Source organism: Eretmochelys imbricata, chromosome 2 (genome assembly GCF_965152235.1).
Source record: "Eretmochelys imbricata isolate rEreImb1 chromosome 2, rEreImb1.hap1, whole genome shotgun sequence".
NCBI classification, from domain to species: domain Eukaryota; kingdom Metazoa; phylum Chordata; order Testudines; family Cheloniidae; genus Eretmochelys; species Eretmochelys imbricata.
Window position 1 is genome coordinate 105,085,207 of NC_135573.1, and position 21,754 is coordinate 105,106,960.

At 39.7% G+C, this 21,754-nt stretch overlaps 1 protein-coding gene across 2 annotated transcripts in view; it reads right to left on the bottom strand.

Moving 5' to 3' along the window:
* The window catches only part of CARMIL1 (capping protein regulator and myosin 1 linker 1), a 257,979-nt gene that overhangs the window by 104,709 nt on the left and 131,516 nt on the right, over positions 1-21,754 (bottom strand). For both annotated transcript variants that reach the window (XR_013345180.1, XM_077810553.1), the window contains exons 10-16: positions 21,565-21,653; positions 18,400-18,494; positions 12,833-12,919; positions 8,259-8,362; positions 4,701-4,778; positions 4,535-4,611; positions 1,487-1,591 (exon numbers count right to left, since the gene is read on the bottom strand). Coding sequence is in view for 1 of the 2 variants with exons in the window: in XM_077810553.1 (XP_077666679.1) it covers positions 1,487-1,591; positions 4,535-4,611; positions 4,701-4,778; positions 8,259-8,362; positions 12,833-12,919; positions 18,400-18,494; positions 21,565-21,653 (635 nt within the window). In the remaining variant the exon portion in view is untranslated. The remainder of the gene's footprint in view (positions 1-1,486; positions 1,592-4,534; positions 4,612-4,700; positions 4,779-8,258; positions 8,363-12,832; positions 12,920-18,399; positions 18,495-21,564; positions 21,654-21,754) is intronic.

Consider the following 21,754-nt stretch of genomic DNA (forward strand, 5'->3'; position numbering starts at 1 on the left):
AGGGCAATCATTTTTGTATCTCCCAGGTGTGGTTCATTCTGTAGTTAGGGTTGGCCAGCCCTCCAGCCCTTAAAGGAAGAGCCACCCTGTTACCTGCCTCCCACCACTTAGAACCTTGCCCACCCCGGGTCAAGTTCTACCTGAAAGTTCTACTTTCCCCACACCATACAATTCCACTGTTGTCGACAACATGATTGTGGGGTCTGACATCTCAGATTCTCTAGCTCCCCGTCCAACTGGCTCAGCATAATGAGTGGGCAATCTCTCTCCTCTAGAGTCATCTGATGCTCCTCTGCTAACTGCTCCCTTTCTTGCAGGGCCTGCCACTTCTCCTTCAAGGCACCAAGTTCCTTCTGATCCTTCTCCATCAGAGAAGCCTCTCCCCCCAGTGCTGTATTGCCTTCTTGGCAGCTCTAAGAGGGGCTGCCATGACTGCAATGTCCACTTTCACCGCAGCCTCTGTGTTCACCCCCTTCTCCCAAACACTAACACAACCCTGCCGTTCTTGGGCATCCTCCAAGTTTGGTCACATTCCTGGCAGTCAACTCTGGCTTTCTTTCCCCCTGTGCTTAAACACAGTTCACCGTTCCAACTTGCTTCTCTCACTACAGGTAGACAGGACTGACACACTTCTGGGAACACACAGACTGTTCCACCTGTCAACTCTCCCTCACTCTTTCTTGGTCTGCAGGGCTTTTTCCTTCCCATTATGCAAGGGGCAGACCTTCTTTATGTACTCTTCCATGCCACATCTAAAACACTGGGATGGACCCTTACTCTGGGTCCCTGACCTCTCATGCTTGTTTTTTTCTTATGCCTCCCACAGCACTACCAGTATTCAAATCTGTTGAGCCATGGTCTTCCACACCAGAAACACACAAAGACATTTATCTTTCGCAGGTGGCGGTAGTCTCTGCAACACCTCTGGGCCCCAAACCCAACCATCTATTCTTCTTGCTGCAAGGCCAACTGTGCCTTCTGCTGTTGCTGCCCCTACTGCTGCTCCTGCAGAAGAACGGCCTGAGTCCACTGTGCTGTTCAGCCAGCAGACAAATGGCTTCCTCCAGTTTCTGCATCTACTTTTCTCCCAGGCCTCCTGCTTCTCTCTTTGAGAGGAGGGGGTCCCCGCAGCAGCCTGTGCCAGGTGTAACAGGCTTGGCTGACTCCTGAGCACCCTTCATTGCAGCCTCCTGCTGTTCTTCATATGGCAATCACCCTGATCTTTCCCAGGTGTGGCTCATTCTGTGATCAGGGATGGCTAGCCCCAGCCCTTAAGCAGTGAGCCAGGCTGTTACATTCCAACTCTGCCAGTTCAGCATGGGTGACCATTATGAAACTCACTTTCTCAGTGACAAAGTGTAAATGGGGCTCTGAATAATGTGCAGATATGATCTGCTTTCCTCTCCATTTTCAGGATTAGACATGTATATAAATAACCATGCAAACTGTGTCTTTAAGTCACAGGAAAAATCAATGCAGCACTTACTTTAGAGGCTCAGGAGAGAGTTTAGTCCCCGAAAAGCTGATTTGCATCAAAGCAAGTGAACTGCTGAAAAACTGTTTGAACGATGGGGGAACGTCCTTTCCTTTCCTGTAAATTGGGGGGGCGGGGGGGAGGAGAAAAAGCAACATTTGAACATCCAACAGACTGCAAATTCATGATGTCAGGGTCAGCAGCACTCTTTTATTAGTAATTAATGTACTTAATCTTTAACAATCGTATCTAGGTAGCTTTCAATTAGTTCAAAAACAAAAAGGCATCAAAATGGAGACTCAACAGCATTCATCAATGTCTCATTTCTTGTTCAGAAGGTATTACTAACTAATGGTTCCTTGGTGACCTACATAAAATAACCAGGTGACTTCAGCCCAGTTACTAGTCGACAGGCATTCACAACAGCAGGAGAGAAGCAAAGGGTCAAAATTGTTATGAGAAGGAAATAACTTTTCATCCCTAGAGACAGTTATTGTTTAACGTTTGAATGTAGTACCAAGCAATAGGTGTGCAGAAGTGATGCCTCCAGGTTAGTGTTGAGGCATATTGATCTGGAAAGACAGGGCAGCTTACGCTGCTATTTCCTGTGATATAACTGCTCTCCAGAGAGAGGATTCTGCCTCCAGTGCTGTCAGTCAATATCCTCTAAAGGACTACGCTCAATAAAAAAAGGAAAGGGGGAGGGGGAGAATAGTCACTACTGACTTCCAATAACAATAAATAAAAATACTAGCTATATAATGTGAAACTTGGGTTTCAAGAGGAGCAAATGTACTTAGGCCATTCTGGTATTTATTCCTATTGTTTTTATGGTCTAATTTCAATATTCAGTGGGCACCACTGCAGACTGAAAATCTAAAGGATAGAATATCTGCCACTCTTTTTAACATAAATAGCAAAACAGTACCATGGCAGAGTCTGAATCCCCTAGAATAAAAATAAAAGCAATGCTTCATAACCAGCTCTCAAAAGGTTTCATAAGAGTAACTTTAACAAGTCTGTAAAGGAGGCCTGTCTTCTTTTTACAGAAGGAAGACTGAGACCTGGAGAGAGTAATTGACTCTCTCAGATCACAGAGCCAGTCAGGGGCAGAACTGAGTACTGACCACCACAAACGCAAATTCTCTTCTTCAAATCAGTGTTCTCTTCCTTACTAAACTATGTTTTCAGCTTGATTAGGGCCTCACATTATGTCCATTAAAGTCAACAGAAGTTTTCCAGTTGATTTCAGTGAATATGAGATCAGGCCCCCAAAACTGAGATGGTCCGAAAGATAGAGAAAACAGTTTTTTCATCCAAATTGGTCAACACATCAAAGCAAACATTTTGTAGAGACTGTTCAATTTCAACAGGGTTCCACTGGAATTCCGCCTAGTTTTCTGGCAGCCTGCCTGGTGGGCTGATGAGGAACTGAGAGCACCTGGATACTCTAGGAGCCTCAGCTGCTCAGCAGTCTGGGCTCCCAAGGTCCCCCATGCTGGGGCAGCCTGAAAGATGAACTGTCTTGAAAACAGGGACCCCAGCACTTCCAGGGTCCCTGCCTCCATTCCCTTTCACAGAGACTTTTGAACTTTTTGGTTTTCGTTTTGCATTGGAACAAAACCAGATTTAGAAATATTGAAATCCTCTGTGAAATGACATTATCTTTTATGCCCAGCTCTATCCTAAAAGAAAGGACTATTCTGCAATTGGGGGGAGGGAGGAAGAGAGAAAGAAAAGAAAAAAAAAAAGCAGATAAGAAAGCACTGAAAATTAATGTTTAATTTTTTAGCTAACACTGATTTTCAGTGCAGTTCTGGAATATTGTGCCTACAAGCAGATAAGTCAATTCCCTTGGTACAGTACTAATGCTTTTTGGGAACAGGAACTCTGTCTTCCTCAGTGTTTGGAAAGAGCCTAGAACAGGATGGGCTTTACCACAATCTAAATGGTAACAATAGTAATGCAGGTAGACACCTACACTTAGAATTGCACAAGAATATCAATTCAAAGGGTCATTTTCAGACAATTACAGGTGACAAAGTTTTATCTTTAGGCTAAAATTTTGCATATTTGGGCTCAGCTTTCAGGAGTGGTTTTTGGTTTTGTTCTGTTGATAGTTTGAGGGAAAACTTCTGCCATTTCTGGGGTAGGGGGTGAAACCAATATGCTTTAGCTATTAAATTTTACCTTGAGCGAGTGCCCTGGGTTTTTGTTTCATGTTAAACTTACAGTCTGCCAACATTTCACTGGAACCATGTGTATGTGCAAGTGTAACCTAAGTGGATTTAATTTTCAATGTGCATGTGAGTATGGAAAGAGTCGGGATCAGAGCAAGCATATTATGCAGGATAGCTTGTTCTGCTGATGTTTAGCAAATAGCTCCACGTGAGGGAATGGAAAGGAAACAGTCAGGGCTCCAAAGGGTATGGGAAGGAACAAATAGAACAAGGCAGGGCTCCACTTTGTTGAGTCTATGGCCTGACTGAGGGCCCAGTCCGGCAAAGCACTTAAGCATATGCTTAACCATAAGTAAGGGAATAGTCACATTTCAAATTGCACTACCTACCTCAGTTAAGTATGTGTATAGGTGCTTTGCTGAGTCAGGATCAGAGCGAGCATATTATGTAGGATAGCTTATTCCAGTGGTTCTCAGCCAGGGTTCAGGGGCCGCGAGCAGTTTTTAGGGGGTTTGCCAAGCAGGGCCAGCATTAGACTTGCTGGGACCCAGGGCAGAAAGCTGAAGCACCACTGCATGGTGCTGAAGCCCAAGGCACCAAGCCCTGCACCTGGGGCTGAAGCCTGAGCAACTTAGCTTTGCAGGGCCCCAGGAAACTGCCCTGCTTGCTATCCCCTAACACCGGCCTTGGCTTTTATATGCAGAGAAACAGTTGTTGCACAGGTGAATATACTTTGGGGATAAATAATATCTCTGTCACACAGCGCTTAATTGAAAGTCTAAAGCTGCTTGAGGTCCACATAAGAAAACTGCTGCAGAAGTGCAAAAAAGAATAATAAAATATTTCCAGGAGTTGGAAATAACTATATTTAAACCCATACCTGTGAGAAAAAACTGTCCTGGACAGGCTGAGCACAGCTAGGTGCTGAAGGCATCCACGGAGGAGAGCTCCACACACCTGAGAAATAAAGAAAGTAGGCTTATATGCAATAAACCTGTTGGTATACTAATGGTGTTTTTTTGAACCATCAAAAGAAATAAGATTACCATGTCTAGTGCGCACTCTGTGTTGGATAAATCCAGATGAACAATGGCATTTGGCTGGGCCAAAAAATTATACAAGCTCTTCAAATGAGAAAAAAAAATATGATTATTATGTTTTGTACATATTACACAGAATTATTTTTATTTTACCTCTTCAAATAAAATTCAGACATTTATTTTAAATTGGACTCCAACAGTTTTGACTGAAGCTATTTTCTCTGAATGGATGTTATCTTCTAGCCCTCAAAAGTAAAACATTTGTTAAAATGACAGGAAAAGAATGCTGCCTGGATCACATTTACCACATAGCATTCTTGACTTTCATAGCTTGATTTATCTTGAGTAGCCGGCAATTTGCTACACATTTTGCAGAAAGTGCTAATTAATTTTAGTTCAGAATAGATTAGAATGCCATCCGGATTGCAACCATACTCCAAAAAGGCTAATCAGTTTTGAAAGTTTAAGTCAACCCTTTCTACTGCATTAGGCCGGCAGCTAAGTTGTGTCTGAACCTTATAATTCTTTCTGACAAGACTTTATTAAAACACATATTACCAGTGCCTTAGAACAATTCAGAGATATTGTAAAATGGGTCTGATAACATAATATTTTAATGAATGATGTGTATTATAATATTAAGGATCTATTACCTATGCACTAGCCTAGGTAAAGGCACCAGCTACATCTGACAATTTTTTTTTAATGTCTAGGAACCAAACAAATTAGAGTTAAGAAAAGTTGGCCCTCATTTTCAGAAGTGCTGAGCCCCCGCAACTCCAAATGAAGTCAAGATGAGTTAAGAGTGCTCAGGACTTTTGAAAAATCAAATCCCTACAACGCTAGGTCACCTAGCCCCTCTAGTACCAATGCATGAATATTCCCTACAGTAAATTTTCCAGTGCTTTGCTCAGGGCTAGTCTACACTGGCAATGCTAAAGCGCGGCCGTGGCAGCGTTTTAACATGGCTTGTGTAGTCACAGCAGAGCGCTCCCAGTGCTCTAAAAAACCCACCTCCACGAGGGGCATAGCTCCCAGGGCGTTACAGCGCTGAAATTTGTGGCGCTCAGAGGGGTGAGAAAGTTACAGCCCTGTAAATTGCAAGCGTAGACAAACCCTCAGTTTAATTTTATATTGCAAACAATGGAGTTTCCATCACTTCTGTTGGAAAATTATTCCACAATTTAACAGATCTGACTGTTAGGTGCAATACCATGAAAATACTTTTAAGTTTTACATTGCTAAAATTCATTTCATTAATATACTAGATCATGGGTCAGCAACCTTTCAGAAGTGGTGGGCCAAGTCTTCATTTATTCACTCTAATTTAAGGTTTCACGTGCCAGTAATACATTTTAACCTTTTTAGAAGGTCTCTCTCTATACGTGTATAATATATAACGAAACTACTGTTGTATGTAAAGAAAATAAGGTTTTCAAATGTTTAAGACGCTTCATTTAAAATTAAATTAAAATGCAGAGCCCCCCGGACCGGTGGCCAGGACCTGGGCAGTGAGAGTGCCACTGAAAATCAGCACACGTGCCGCCTTTGGCACGCGTGCCATTGGTTTCCTACCCCTATACTAGATACATCCCCTTGTGGCACTTAAAAATGTCTCTCCCTTCTGGTGTTTGCACCCTTTAAAATATTTGCAGCCAGCTATCACTTTCCCCTCAACCACTGTTTGATTGAGCTACGCACACTAATTTTATTATAAATTCTGTAAATATGTGGTTTTAAGTAAACCAATCTATTCCCTTATTTTATTTTTGCTGCTTCTCTAAAGGCTCTCATTTGTCAACATTCTTCTAGTTCTTCACCTGAGAGTTCTGCTCTCTTAGGCAAAGGATGATGTGTTTTGTAAATGTGTATATGAATGTCTAACAGATACCAAGGAAAATCTGGGGTGGAATTCACATAAAGCCAGAAGGCATTTTATTTTGTATACTCCAAGTGTGTATCAAGTGAAAATGGACTCTTGTAATGCTTATTTTGAATTCCTTAAACTTCATTTCTTAGGTATCCCAGCCTGGACACCGAGGACGTGTGAATAAGTGAGACTGGGATGGATGTGATGAAGAAAGTCTGAATAAAATGTTATTTTGAGCCTAGTGTCCTTCAACACACCGAAAATGAAACAATGCTGGATCTCACTGGCAGTAACACAAAAGACCAGACCAATTTATTGAATTTGGTTACTTTAATGTGGTATTCAGTGGACAATTTTTTATGTCATATGACCACCAGAGTTTGCCACAATTGACAGTTTTCTGACTGATCAGCAGAATGTGAGAATTTGCATAGGAGCAAAGTGAAGTGAATTAGTTTAGCTGCATGGGAAGTTTAAAACTTAATTTGCCTTTATACTAGTGTGACACTGTATAGAAGGAAAGATGACCATGTGTACACTGAAGTATTAACACTGATGTATCACCACTGTTGCACAGTTGTGATAGATGTTATGCAAAGTATGCCTTGTAAGGTATCACTGGAAAAATTGTGATTGGTTGAACAATGTTATCCTGTTTATATGTGTGTATTATCATTGTGTATGAAGTTATGAATCCTTGCTGTGTTTGTATCTCAAACACCCACCAGACAGATTTACATCCAGACTAGCCAGCCATGATTGATGGGCCATGAAGGAGAATCAACTCTTCCAGTGAGCCCCTCCCAAGGACACCTCAGAGAGCAGGAGCACATAGACAGTGGAGGCCCAATGACTCAGCAGGACATGTAGAACATGTGATCCCTGACTCCATGTTTGAGACAGTAACTTTCCATGCACATGGACCGGGGGTATCATCATTCCTTTGCCTCTTTCTTGCTCCACATCTCTGGATTACGATTTCTAGCAAAGAAAAGCTTTGAACAATGGGCTAAGGACCCCAATATCTGGGATGAACCAGAGAAACTTACTGCAAGATGGCAGATTTAACATCATTGCTATTATACTGATCTACAAACTCTGAAATGAACTGTAATGTATATGATTTCATTTTAACCTCTTAATAACGCTCTTCTTTTATATTAATAAACCTTTAGTTTTTAGTTACGAAAGGATTGGCTACCAGCATGTTTTTGGGGTAAGATCTGAAGTATATTTTGACCTGGGGTCTGGTTCTTTGGAACTAGAAGAACCTAATATATGTGAGTTTTGGTTTTAATAATAATTTATGACAGAAGTCTGGTTTGTCTGGGTGGTACATGAGGGGCTAGAGGTCCTGCAGGGGACTGTCAATGGCTTCAAAATAACTAGTATAGTATTTTGGAAGCACACATTTGTTACTGGCTTGATGAAATCTTAGGATTGAATATACCACCAGTTTGGATTACATGCCCTGTTTTCTGGCAGTCTGACCCGAGACTGGCACTCTTAGCTCTGTCCCATACCAGGCAGCGTCACAACTGGAAGGCAATGTTATCACTGTGTCATTTTAATCACCACTAGAACTTGAGTTAAATTAACACAATTTCCCCCCCCAAAATAATCCTCCCTCCCCACTCACACTACATTAAATATATACATTTTTTTCAGGAATCAGAAGAATAAGGAACACATACGGAGAGATCATCACCCCGGAGAACATTCCCTGAGAGGTCAAGGTAGGTGAGAGTGTTAGCAATCAGCTGGTTGGCACTCAGTGACTGGGAAAGGCTATTCACCCCTGCAACAAAATGTCAATATTTAACTTAGTTGGGCTAAATAAAGAATTATCATAAATCCTGTCAGGACACAGTTTCAGTGAACACACTGTCAAATATCAATGGTCTCCTGCTATCAGAATTGTTAGGATTTATTTTTCTCCTACAGGGCCCAGTCTTGAAAGGTGCCACGCTCCCTCAGCTCCCATTGACTTCATTAGGGGTTCCCTACATCAAGCAGGACCAGGCCCTTAACCTGTATTACCAGATCCTTAGGAACAACCTTCTGATACAGTTACTGTACCATGTATTTAGCTCAATTCTAGTGGTTTTTTTTTTAACATTACACACAAACTATATTTTAAGTAATGTGAAGGCATCTTATTGTAAACAAGAATATTTAAACAAAAACATCTGCAGAAGGCAAATACATTAACAATTATAGTTCACTATTACTTCAAAGGCAGTTGACAAGACATAGAAGTTCAAACATTTAAATTATGTATTCACCGGTAATTTCAGAAAAATATTTGACGAACTAACATATCAGGAAATATATATTTGAACACACTGATGTACAGTATTAAATCCTGTTCAGAACAAATAAATATTTTTGGTATTAAACTGAAAAATTGTGTGTCAAGAACCAACAAATCAGCACTCCCTTCAAAAGGGTTCCTAAGTTATTTAAAACAGAGATGAAGTGGACACCTCCAGCAAATGTAACTTGCATATTAGGCATGGTAGTTTATCACTGAACTCTTGAATCATTCCGGATGGCTGTAGGCTGCCTCTCAATCAGTAAGTACCTGAGAAAATCCATTAGACACACAAGCATCATTGCCTCCTATAATAGAAGGATGGATTTTATTAAGTGCTTGGTCAAAGCAACAGAGAAGACAAGTGCTTTGAATTGCTGAGCAACAGTCGACAGCTTTTCAGACTAGACAACCATTTCATAAACACGGATTGGCAATGGATAGAAGTGCCCATCTTTCAGGTTAAAAATACGTTGAAATTCGTAATGCTAGAAAGGACATAGGTTTGCCAAGGAACATATGAGGCAGAAGCTGGCAAAATCAGGAGCCACAGATGTTTAGATTTGGTGCTCTAGTTTTCCAAACACCAAAATATTAAGATGAGATCAATATTAGTACAGTAGCATGCTTGTTGGCTTCAGGGATTATTTTTGGAAATGGGCCTCTCTCTGAAAAGAGTCAGTACATGATAATATATCTGCCAAGCTTTCAAATATTCACTCTTCACTCTGCAATTTTTTTTTTTTAATTTTTTTTACGGTAAGTCTTTGTTACTAAACACATTCCACCTGCAAACTGCAGGCCTGGAACACTGTATATACAAAATGCAAGTTTTTTTAATCTTTAACAGATCTACTTGGGCACAATGGGTTCTAGCCACATGCCCATTTTAATGAGTGTTGGCAGCAGTTGTTACTATACGGAAGTAGAAAGGAGCAGTGCAGTGCACATGTACACGCACACAAACACCATGCTATATCCCATCCGAATAGCAACAGTAATATATGATTCAACAGCAGCAAATGATTCTGAGAACTAGGATAATGAAGCAATGTTTGAGCTAGTTAATGTTGGGGGGCACTAGGCTAAAAAGTAGAATCGCTTCTCCTTTAGGGTTTTTGTTTGTTTTTAAATGAATCAGTCTTTCATTAACGACAAAGTCACTGGATCTGATCTAAAGCCCAATGATATCAATGGGAGCCTTTTCATTGACTTCAATGAGCTCTGGATCAGGTTCAAAAAGCTGAGATTTAATTGAACCAAGCACATGGAATTTTCTATTTGAGTCAAAGCTCCAAATTGCTAAACCTCTACTAGCACTTCCCTTATTGTATACTGTGCTATTAATAGAGATCCTACTTCAGTCTGAATGAAGCCTATAATGTTGTTTCATCACACTTAGACCTAACAACTGTTAGGAACTATGAAACACCGTATTTAAAGAAAGATCATCTGGGAAGTTGCTACCTGCAGTTCACTTGTCAATCTCATAAAGAAATCTCAAATCAAATGTATTTGTTAAGTAGTAAGGTAAAACAATAAGAAGGGGTTATACTGAGCTTTGGGAAGAAGTGAAAAGCATTGTAAGTGCTGCTTATTATCTCCCTAAATAAAAAAAATCCACTTGTCCAGTTGCCTAGTGTTGAATAGGAAACTTTCCCAAGTGAGTCCCATCACTCACTTCAAAAATAGGCTTTTATTACAAAAATAGTTCTAACCTTTATGGTTTCAAAGATAACCTTCAAATGCAAAACAAGGTTAAATTAATGCAATGCTGTCTAAGTCAAGGGAGAGCAGACTGATAAAAGGAGCTGTAAAGACAGCACAAAAGTAGTGAAGAGATGGAGGTATGGGAGGCAGGAAATTCACTGTTTTGAGGGGACCGCACATATAGACAAACTCTCATGAACAGCAAGATAAGTCATATCATTAGGCGAGCTGTTTTAGTCAGAACGGCATGTTTTCAATAGGAATATTGAAGAGTTACTCTAGCACAATATCCAGTGGTAAGGTCTTAGTCTCTGTAGATTTGAGCATCATTGCAGTGCAGTCTGCATTAGGGTTGTTACTAGGTCATCATTAGGCATGTTAGATGGACTCTGCTTTTGTTTTAAGACCTTTTTAAAAATAAACCACAAAAATCCCTTTGATTTTGTTCATTGCTTCAATACTCTGTTCTTGTTGATTAACATTTGGTTGAACGGTTTTGACTAATCTGACAACTGTTCTTGAGATGGGGGAAACAGATAGAATATCCCAAATGGCACTGTAGATGCCATTGGACCAAATGATGGAGCTTCAAGTGAGGAAGAGTACAGGAGGTGACTGAACATACTGGAAGCTGTGTGCACTTTTGCCAGGGCTGGATTTGGTCTAAAGACTTGAGTAAATATTTGGAGTTTTCTCCTATCCCAAGAATAAATATCAGGGTGGTCAAAATTCCTTGATTAAATGATTGTCACCAAGAACAGACTACTAACACAATGATCAGAACTAAAGTTTTATAAGGTTTTAAAGAACCAAAATTCCAGCAACCATGCCTCATGACTGGGCTAGTAAGAATCATAATACAAAACACACTGCACAACAACAAATGTCAAATCAATTTAAAGGCAACTCGCTAGTAGCGGGTCCATTTTCAAAGGTGCAGAGTTGCCTCCACTCCCAGTAGTTTCATGAGCCATCTACTAAAATGGTATGCTGAAGAAATATGTTGGATAGAGCTTTTCTCAAAAAAAGATCAACCTGTGAAAGTTAGAAGCACTAGGGGCTCCCACATCAAAAAGCAACATCTAAAATGGTAACACAGCTTGGTTTACTGTTACAAGTGAAATGACAATTAAAGGAAGATCTAAAATCTCTTTTGTTTCACTACCCAGGATGGAAAAAACAAGTGATGCACAGTATTTCATGTGGTTATACATTCTTCAATTATTTTAAGTGAGAAATTTGTGAATTAAGAAACTAAATGACCCAATCACCACAAAGCAATCTTTAAACAGTCACCCACAAACCATTTTACTTTACAAATGCGACTTACAAAAAGGATATTTCGATAAACTTTTCAAAATGCCATTTGTAAGGCTAACACAAAGTATAAGCTATTATAAAAAAACCCTTTATGCTTCAGACCTCTTCTTAAGCCATAAATGCAAGATATATTTATTCCAACAATAAGCTAAACACAGACAGTTCTTCAATAATATAGGATCTGATCCGAATCCTACATAAGTGTAACCCACACACCCCCTGGATGTGGTGTTCTGTCTCATCTAGGGGCACCAAGACCACTTAGAGATTAATGAGTTTGCTCTACAGCCTTAGTTAAGAGGCATATGGCTTCTAGCTCATGCGGTATAGGCTCATGCATTTAGCATGAGGCAGAGGCCCCAGGTTCAATCCCGCCCATGACCAGTATCTGTTGGTGTTACAAGTGGGGCCTCATTCAGGATTTCAACTGGGAAGTCTCCGAAGCTCAGGACACGCTTCCTCAGTTATGGGAAGTATGTAACCCACACACCTCCTGGGTGTGGTGTTCTGTCCCATCTAGTGGCACCGGGACCACTTAGAGATTAATGAGTTTGCTCTACAGCCTTAGCTAAGAGTCATATGGCTTTTAGCTCATGCATTTAGTTCCAGAGGCCCCAGTTTGATCCTGCCTGCCGACTACTGGGGTCTGTCAGTGTTACATTAGTCAGTGGAAAGCTTCCATCTAACTTCAGTGGGATTTGGATCAGGCCCATAATTGAAGAGCCTACTATGGGTAAGAAATAAGGTTCAGATACTCTCATAATGTCAGCCATATAAATAGGCAAATTAGACAGAGAGAAATAATCCAGTACACAAGAAATTATTTTACAATTATATAACAACAGGATCCATCACTACCAAAAATGTTTCATTTTACTCATTCACCAAATAGAGAAAAAGTGCAGGGTTAAGTACAAAACATACCTTTAGGTGACAATGAGGTTTTAGATAAATTTAAATGTTTCAGTCCCTTCGGGAGTTTGGCAAACTGGATACTTAGAGAGGACACACCTGTTTGAGGGGGGGAAAAAAGAGCGTAAAAGTTTGTAGTTTTTTTGATGGCAAGTGGCTTTCAGGATTCTGAACCACTGGTATAAAAATAGACCACACAGTGAAAGTAAAAGGAGTGTAGGGTGTTCAACACCTCACAAACACAATTCAGTTTCTTCTAGGGTTGGCCCAAAGATGTAGATGACAACCACCTCAAGTCCCTTTTACTTTAACATGCTTAAAGCTACCCAGTGCGTGCTTAAGTTTTTGAGGATCAAGGGTCAAAGAGAAGGTAATGTGTGTGCCATGATGTCAGCACATGGATAGTTTGAGAGCTTTATGGTTCCGCCACAGGAAAATGATAATGAAGTTAAATACAACAGTAGTGAATGTGCAGCTTCCCCACTAATAAGGATCTCTTTGGGTCTATTGAAAGAAGGTCAAGGTTCAACGGAGTTTCGTTAATATAGGTTAGCTAACCTTGACCTCTCTTCCTAACTGAGTCAAACCCTTTCTTCAGTAGATAAACAGGCAAAGGCGTTGCTGAAAAAGGACTGAAGTATTTTGTACAGCTGAACTAGTACTGCAGAGCAGTGTGTGTTTTGTATAAAATAATTCTGATGCAGGTAACATAGCAGAGAACTTGCTTTAGGAATCTGAAGCCTCCATTCTAGTCATAATGGTCACTTATCTCATTTAATTAGACTGATAAATATATACTGGCCGTTATACAGTCTCAAAATCACATAATAGACCATTTCCTGAATAAAAAAAGAATTAGGGCTCTAGCACCAACTATATTACTCAGCACCATTTTGCTGAAAGAAGAAACACAAAAGCCCAATTTCTCACTCTGAGGTTCTGCATTCCATAAATGTATTTTCCATTTTTAAATGGGTGATGGAATATTTAAGGAGACACCTGCTCAGTAACGATTGAACCAATTTATAAAATATTCATTGCCAGAAGAAATCTATCAACAAGTAAACTGCAGCAATGCAATGAGGTGTGACATATACTTCTCTGTACCAGATCACAGGTTATAATCCAGCTAAGCTTTCCTGGGGGGAACATATATCTCTTTAAAAAGAATACACTTGCCTCTGTGCCAAAACCCAAAATGGATAATAAAAAAAATCTAATATTGAAGTTTACTTCAATGGACATAGAAATATTTTTTCTATATTTATCATAAGGTTTTATCTATCTACCTTAAGTATATAAGTGATTATACTTCAGACATTTGTGGAATTTTTGTTTCAAGGTTTTTTTGTTGTTTCTAAAAGTGCGGTTGGCATGTATACTGCCGATACATGGAGCTTTCACAGACTGTCCAAAACTCCAGGCCATATTTTGTGTATATGGTTAAGTTGTTGCCATGAGGATGCATTACTTTGGCTACTGTAAAAATACAATAGTAACTGGATGTATTCACCAACTTATTGCAAGAACGAATTCAGGTTATTTTATGAGAATATGCAAGTAACTGCACTTCACCTCTGTAGGAATTTATTGTTAGAGAAAACAAGGTGAAAAATACCTGGGATTATTTAACAAACATTTGCTTCTGGATAAATTTCAATGAAGCACCGATTGACAATGTTTTAAACATTTTATTAACTAGTGAAATTTATTTTACATTTCCTTCCGTTTTTGTTTGAAAAAAGAGGTGGTTATTTTTGTATGGATAAGGTGTCTATACATTGCTTAAAAACCCCTGTGACAATAGACTCAATATAGCACACTAAGATCAGGAATAAAAATCAACCCCAACTGAAGGCAGAAACAAAATATTTCTCTTGACATAAAAACCCATGCAAAGAATCTCACAAATTTTGCAAAAAACATTAAAGATGATGCAGGTATAATTCTGGACCTGCTAATCCTGGGTCATATTTAATTCTAGTGACTACTGGGTTGGGATCCTTGATACATTTTCTTTCCCAATTACACTTTACAAATCTCTTCAGCTCCACTGAAGTAAGAGACTCAAGTATTAAAAGCTTTTAAGCTACAGCCTCAGGATTTTATGTTCTCTGGCAGGTCCTCTCCACTTCTTGGTTGTAGCTGGTTCTCTGCAGGAGGCTTAAAAGGTAAATATGATTTTGATAATAAAAGGGCAGAAAGGAGGAGGGAAGGCAGTATGAGGAGAGTAAATAGTGTTCTGTTGCACCTGGGCTATTTATTGGAGTGTAGCAAATATCCTTTCCCCTTCTCTCACACTACAGCCAACAAAATCTCTAATCCAGTCAGCACCACCCACATTAGTTGCTGAGATCTTATAGCAGGGGTGGGAAAACTACGGCCCGCGAGCTCCTGCTGGGGAGTGGGGTCTGGGGCTTTCCCTCTTCTGGCTGGGGTGCTGGGTCGGGGGCCACAGCACAGGGCTTGGCCCCGGTCCTCCAGCCAGGGCGATGGGTCGGTGGTCGCACCACGTGGCTCCCGGAAGCCACAGCATGGCCCCGCTCTGGCTCCTATGCACTCCAATGGCCCCCTCGAGTGCTCCAATGGGAGCTGCAGGAGCAGTGCCTGCAGATGGGGCAGCATGCAGAGCCACCTGGCCATACCTCTGCATAGGAGCTGGAGAAGGGGCATGCCACTGCTTCCAGGAGCCGCTTAAGGTAAGCGCCACTCAGAGCCGGCACTCCTCAGCCTCTCCCCATGCCCCAACCCCCTGCCCCAGCCCTGATCCCCCTCCCACTCTCCAAACCCCTCGGTCCCAGCCCAGAGCACCCTCCTACACCCCAAACTCCTCATCACCAGCCCCATCCCAGAGCCCACACCCCCAACCAGAGCCCTCACCCCCTCTGGCAACCCAACCCAAATTCTGTGAGCATTCATGGTCCACCATACAATTTCTATTCCCCAATGTGGCCCTCAGTCCAAAAAGTTTGCCCACCCCTGCCTTATAGCCTCATCAGCATGAGGCCCTGGGAGCCAGTGAGCTAGGACCTAGGAAAGGTAATAGTAGAGAAAAACAAACTCAGTGGAGCCATTCAAGTCTTGGAGCAGCAGGAGACTGAATTTTTTAAATCAGACTGCCCCTTCAGGCAACATACAACAAAACCGGTGTCAGTTCCAGTAACAAAGCAGGAGAGAACAACCAAGCTGCAACCCGGAATACAAGGAGAGCTTGATAAAAAGACAAAAGTACAGAGATGATTTTGAACATTGAGGTGTTTAAAAGAAACCAAGGGTGAAATCCTGGCCCCATTCAAGCCAGAAGGGTCAGGATTTCATTTCTAGACTGCCAATACACTCCACAGGTACCTCTCAAAATCTGACAGTGCAATGAAGGGAATCCAACCATGATTTAACGCATTGTTCATAGTACAAAGCCATTACACTCAGCACGGTTTTTTTTAAACAGACACTAATTGTTAAATCTCAAGCAAATAAAATATTATTTTGGCATTATCTTCACACAAACACCTGTTCTGATCTTCTATTCGAGTAATCATACAATATATTTACTTGCGCTCAATAAGGTTAAAAAAAATCAATCTATTTTAACCATGGAAAATTACTCATTCCCTCCCTTATCATTCACACAACGGAAAACTACTACTACTACTACTGAATACTCGGTTTGCTGCATAATAACCGTGGTAAACTCCAGTTCGTGTTGATGTGACAAGTTAAAAACAGAGATGTTTTCCATATTCCCTATCTGTAATTAACTATGATTTTGCATACATCTTTCTTATGACAAAGTCATATTGTTTCTTCCATTCGCGCACACAATCTCAAGTACAATTTGCACACAAAAGAGATCAGAACTCCTGAACAGGTCTTATTTTGAATTGAATGAAATGCAACATTTGCATACGGAAATTATATTTAATGTCTCTGCAATTTAAAATAGCCAAGTAACTTATTTAATTTTCGCATTTTTAAGAAGACTAAACTTTTAACTGAACGTTCAGCCGAAAAGATTTAACTAAGAAGAAACTGGTCAAAATCCAAGTTTGTACATCCATAATTAACTGTTTTGCCTACATTTTCTCTTGTACGTCATTACTTCTGTATGTTTTGAACTGTTCTTTTTGTAGCATGTGAAATACCCAGCCTGACTTATAGACAAAAGATCTTCCATTATATCAAGTCTGCTTATGCTTTTTTTTTTTTAAATAAAAAAGAAACACAGTGAGCTTTCCTTTTAACCAACCTAAATTCAATTATTAAAAAACAAAATCAACAACTTGTACAAAATGTGACAGCCTTTTTCTTCCTCATGACTATTTATTGTAAAGAAGTTAATGTGGTTACTACAAAGAGCTTTGGCTGGTCAAAATTGTTCAAAAAAGGCTTTTCAAATTATATGGAAATGTTCATGAAAAATATTCCCATTGTTTGAAATTCTGATTTCTCAACTAAACAATTTGAAACAAAAAATAATTTTGATTCATTTTGAAACAGTAGAATCCAACTAAAACATTTTCAAATTTGTGGGGGGATCCCCGACACACACCTTTCCCACTGTACAGAGAAAGGGAGATGGGGAGACTAAGCCCCCCCACATCCGTCTTCCAGTGACAAGTGAAATTTTTTTGTTTTGAATTGTTTCCTCAAAAAACAATATGAAACAAAAGGTTTCACAGAACAGAATTCCTGTTTTTCAAGCAGCCCTACAAGTGATGTATTAAGGATGTGATCATGAGAATGCCCGTTGCATGGAATGCCTACGTGAAGTAAACAGGAATTCCATAGGCAGGGTACTTCCAGGATCAAGCTTAGACTGAACATTTTATTTTAATTTAAAAATACAATTTTCAGTTTTTAGGGTGGTGGGTGGAAAGAGGAGAAAGAAGAGATGGGAGTGACTTGAGTCTAAACTGAAATTGCTCGGAAATTAGGGCCTAGATTCAGCAAAGCTGAATCTTTAAGCATGTGCTTGTCTCTCGTTTTGCTGAAAAGGGACAGACTTATGTAGATGCTCAGTGTAAGGGCTGCACTGATGGGGCTAAATTTTTTGCAATATTGAACACTAGAAGGGAGCTCAAAAAATTGACAGCTTCAATGCACTTAGAAATATTTATATATGCACAGATGAATTAAAGAGGTAGTTCTAGCTGGTAGAAAATATCTGGAATATATAACGCAAGGAACAAAGTTGTGTCTCACTCTCAGATGGGCCTTAAACCAATTCTATTACTTTTTAGAATAAAGTATTTGAAACCTTTCTTCTCTCTCCACCCCAGGCACAGTGCTTCACCCCCCATCAGTTATCTTAAAAGTGATCTCTGTGAAGTCAAACAAGCCCAACTTTAATTAAATCCATGGTTACACTAAAACCGTTCAACACCTATTGGTAAATCTCAAACTAATTGACATTTACAAACTAAAAGAAGAAAAGCAATTCTCAGTGACCTATGAGCAACAGATATTTACGATGCAATTACACCAAGCACAATGCTCTATTATTCAGGCAAAGGGGAATGAAGTAGCACTAATCCTATTACTCTGACTGTATAAAAGGAAAAATGTAAATGTTATAGTACCTCTGTCCTCAAGAGGGTTGCTAGCAAGGTTAATTGTATGAAGTCCTGAGTTAGGATTATGGGTTAGGGCATTGGCCAGTTTCTGTGCAAAATCTCTGCAAGAAAATAAAACAAAAGAAGACTATTATATTATCTCCTACATTAACACCATATTCAGAGGCTTAAAATGACCCAATTACTGGAATGAATGGAAATGGCCAAATTTACCAGTTGCAAACATGTACAATATTTCCCTTAGTCACATCTATTTATACAATTTGCTGCCTTTCAACGGCAATCTTTTATTTATACATTATCCAATATTACACTAAAGGATGCCCATCCTAGCTCTGAGTGCCTTTGAGATTATATATATTATAAAAAAACAAACATAGCAAAATAGGAGTTATAAAACAAACTGTCCAAAGCAGCCCCATTTCTCCCTCCGACCACATCATTTGATCATCATGTGATCAGTACAGTTTAATCACCAGCATGCTTTCCCAGAAATCCTGCCCTCATGTGCATCAGTTCCCCATCAGTACCTGCTCAAACAAATAGGCTTTGCAGCATATCCAGAAGGTCAACAAACAGACACTCATTAAGGACAAGGTGCTATGTATTGGCAGGGCCTATACTGTTTTGAGCTTTAACAACTTTTTACGACTAATTTCCTCCTTCATTCTTCTCTTACCCCTTAGCCACTGTTATCACCACATTTTTGTCTGTCTTAGGGCTTGATTCAACACTCCTCCCTAATTTATGTCCCTTCCTCATAGTGCCATACCCATGGACCGAAATTTCCTAACATACCCCTCCTTCCCTTTAGTGATGGAAGGGTGGCACTGACCAGGAAACCATCCAGCCAACTCTGCCAGATTTCTGCCAGCAGACAGGTCCCCATACACAAGGGTTATGCTCCCGTGGCTGCCACTTTAAGGTGACAAGCCTTGCCAAACCAAAGAATCCAGTCCTCTGGTTATTATATGCACCTCATTCTTCCAATGTGGGCTACATAGTTATTGTACCTTATTTCAGCCAACTCACTAAGCTTCTACTGCAGTGTCCCTACTCATCATTTTTCCTTTTCAACTAAAAGCCAATAGCCTTACTAGATAAGTTCTGTCCCAATTACCCATCTAAATAGTTATCAAAATGCCACTTTCTGCTTTACATAGGGACAAAGAGCAATCTATCCTCTTTATGTTAGGATACTACAGCAGTGGTTCTCAGCCAGGGGTATGTGTACCCCTGTGCACAGAGATCTTCCACGGGGTATCTCAACTCATCTAGATATTTGCCTTGTTTTACAACAGGCTACATATAAAGCATTAGCGAAGTCAGTACAAACTAAAATTTCATACAATGACTTGTTTATATTGTTCTATACTGAAATGTAAGTACAATATTATTTTCCATTTGATTTATTTTATAATTATATGGTAAAAATGAAAAAGTAAACAATTTTTCAGGAATAGTGTGCTGTGACACTTGTATTTTTATGTCTGATGAAAGCAAGTAGTTTTTAAATGACATGAAACTTGGGGTACTCAAGACAAATTAGTCTTCTGAAAGGGGTACAGTAGTCTGGAAAATACTTCCCTGTATTACAGATTTGGGATAAAATTTTCAAAAGCACATAGAGTGACTTGTGTCCCATTAAAAGGTAATGGGACTTAGGCACTTTTGAAATTTACCCTTAGTAGCATTTCTCAACTTTGACTATGAAAGTGGTCATAACTCCCTAAAAATGCTTTGTCTGTAGCCTATGCCAAGTGAGGATAGCCAGTATCAAGGAGATGAATACCTTTCTTCCCAGCAAAGAGACATAATAACCTGCAGAACTGACAAATACACCTTTAAAGGGACAGATAGCTAATGCTGATTACAGCAGAGAAAGACAAGGTCAACATGCCAAGTACTCTGAATGTATATGGTGCTACAAAATCAAAAGTCTTAGGGATGATTGTCAGTCAAGCTCTATTAAAGTCAAAACCAGACCTATATATGACAAGTTAATGAAGGCAACGTGCAATGACAGTCAATAACCTTATAATAGTATCAAAATGTTATTTCTGTGTAAAATGACACAAAATATGAAGAAATTAATGACACAGTCAGTTACTTGTTACACTTTGAATGATGGACATTAAGGGACTGGACTGGGGATCAGGAGATGTGTTTAATTCCAACCTCTACCACAGACTTCGAGTGACCTGTGGAAAGTCACTTAATCCCTAGTGCTTAAGTTTCCCATTTGTAAAACAAGGATAATACTTCCTTTTTCCCACCCTTTGTCTGGCTTGTCTATTTAGATTAATAATTCATTGAAGCAAGGACTGTCTCTTACTATCTGACGGTCCAACTCCTAGCACAATGGGTTGGAGCAACTACATGCTATTCCAATTCTAATACAGAAGTGTGTGCTCCAAAGAGCCACAGCAAATCCTAGTTTACAAGTTTAACTTTTGGGCTAATTCCTAGAGATTGTAAGAATCTGCTGTCTCTCTCACAAAAAATGGAGGTGGTTAAGGTACTGAAATAGTGCTGGAGTATTTAAGCGTGAAATTGCATTATTTCTAAAAGTTTTCATTTTTTAATGACTATTGCAAGAGGTCTATTTTTTGTTTGCTTTTCAAGTACCACAAGTAAAAATACAGAGAAGTACATTTTGTAGTTTGAATATTAGGATATATTCATTTTATCTTAACAGGTTGTGTGTCCCACCAACATAAAAAACATCCATACCGCAATCTGTTGTCCAATAGTATTCCTTATTATAGTAAGAAACTGAACATAGCGTTTTCTAAAAGATCAAGTTTTTCATATCAACGTTGGCAACTAAGTTTTGAGAGGAAATCATGAGATATTTGAGGTTCAAATCACTTCTAAAACTGTCTGTTCTGCACAGCTACCAACTGTTCAGCCAGCTTCCTATTTTGTAAAGGAACAAATAAGTAGAAGGTAGACAATTTTCATTTTCATAGGTGCTAACTCATGTAGCTCCCAGAGACTCCAATGGAGTTTGTGAACACTTACAACCTCTGAAAAATATGACCATGAGCTCTTTGGAACAGGGTTGTAATTTTTGTATTAGCTATTTTACCAATTCTATCACAGAGTCTACTTTCTACGGTCCTATGGGTAAATCATAACTAACGTAATTTTTTTTTAAAAATTACTTACGTTCTAAGCCCGGCATTCTCTAATACCAATTCTTCCAATCGATTGGATCTACTCACCACTCTCAGGATCTGCTCACAGACATCAGTGGACTGCCATGAAAATGGTATAAAATATTACTAAAGCAAAAACATTCTTACATCACTGAAAATATACAGCTGTAAGCTAGGAATAGCCTCACACAATGAGGCCC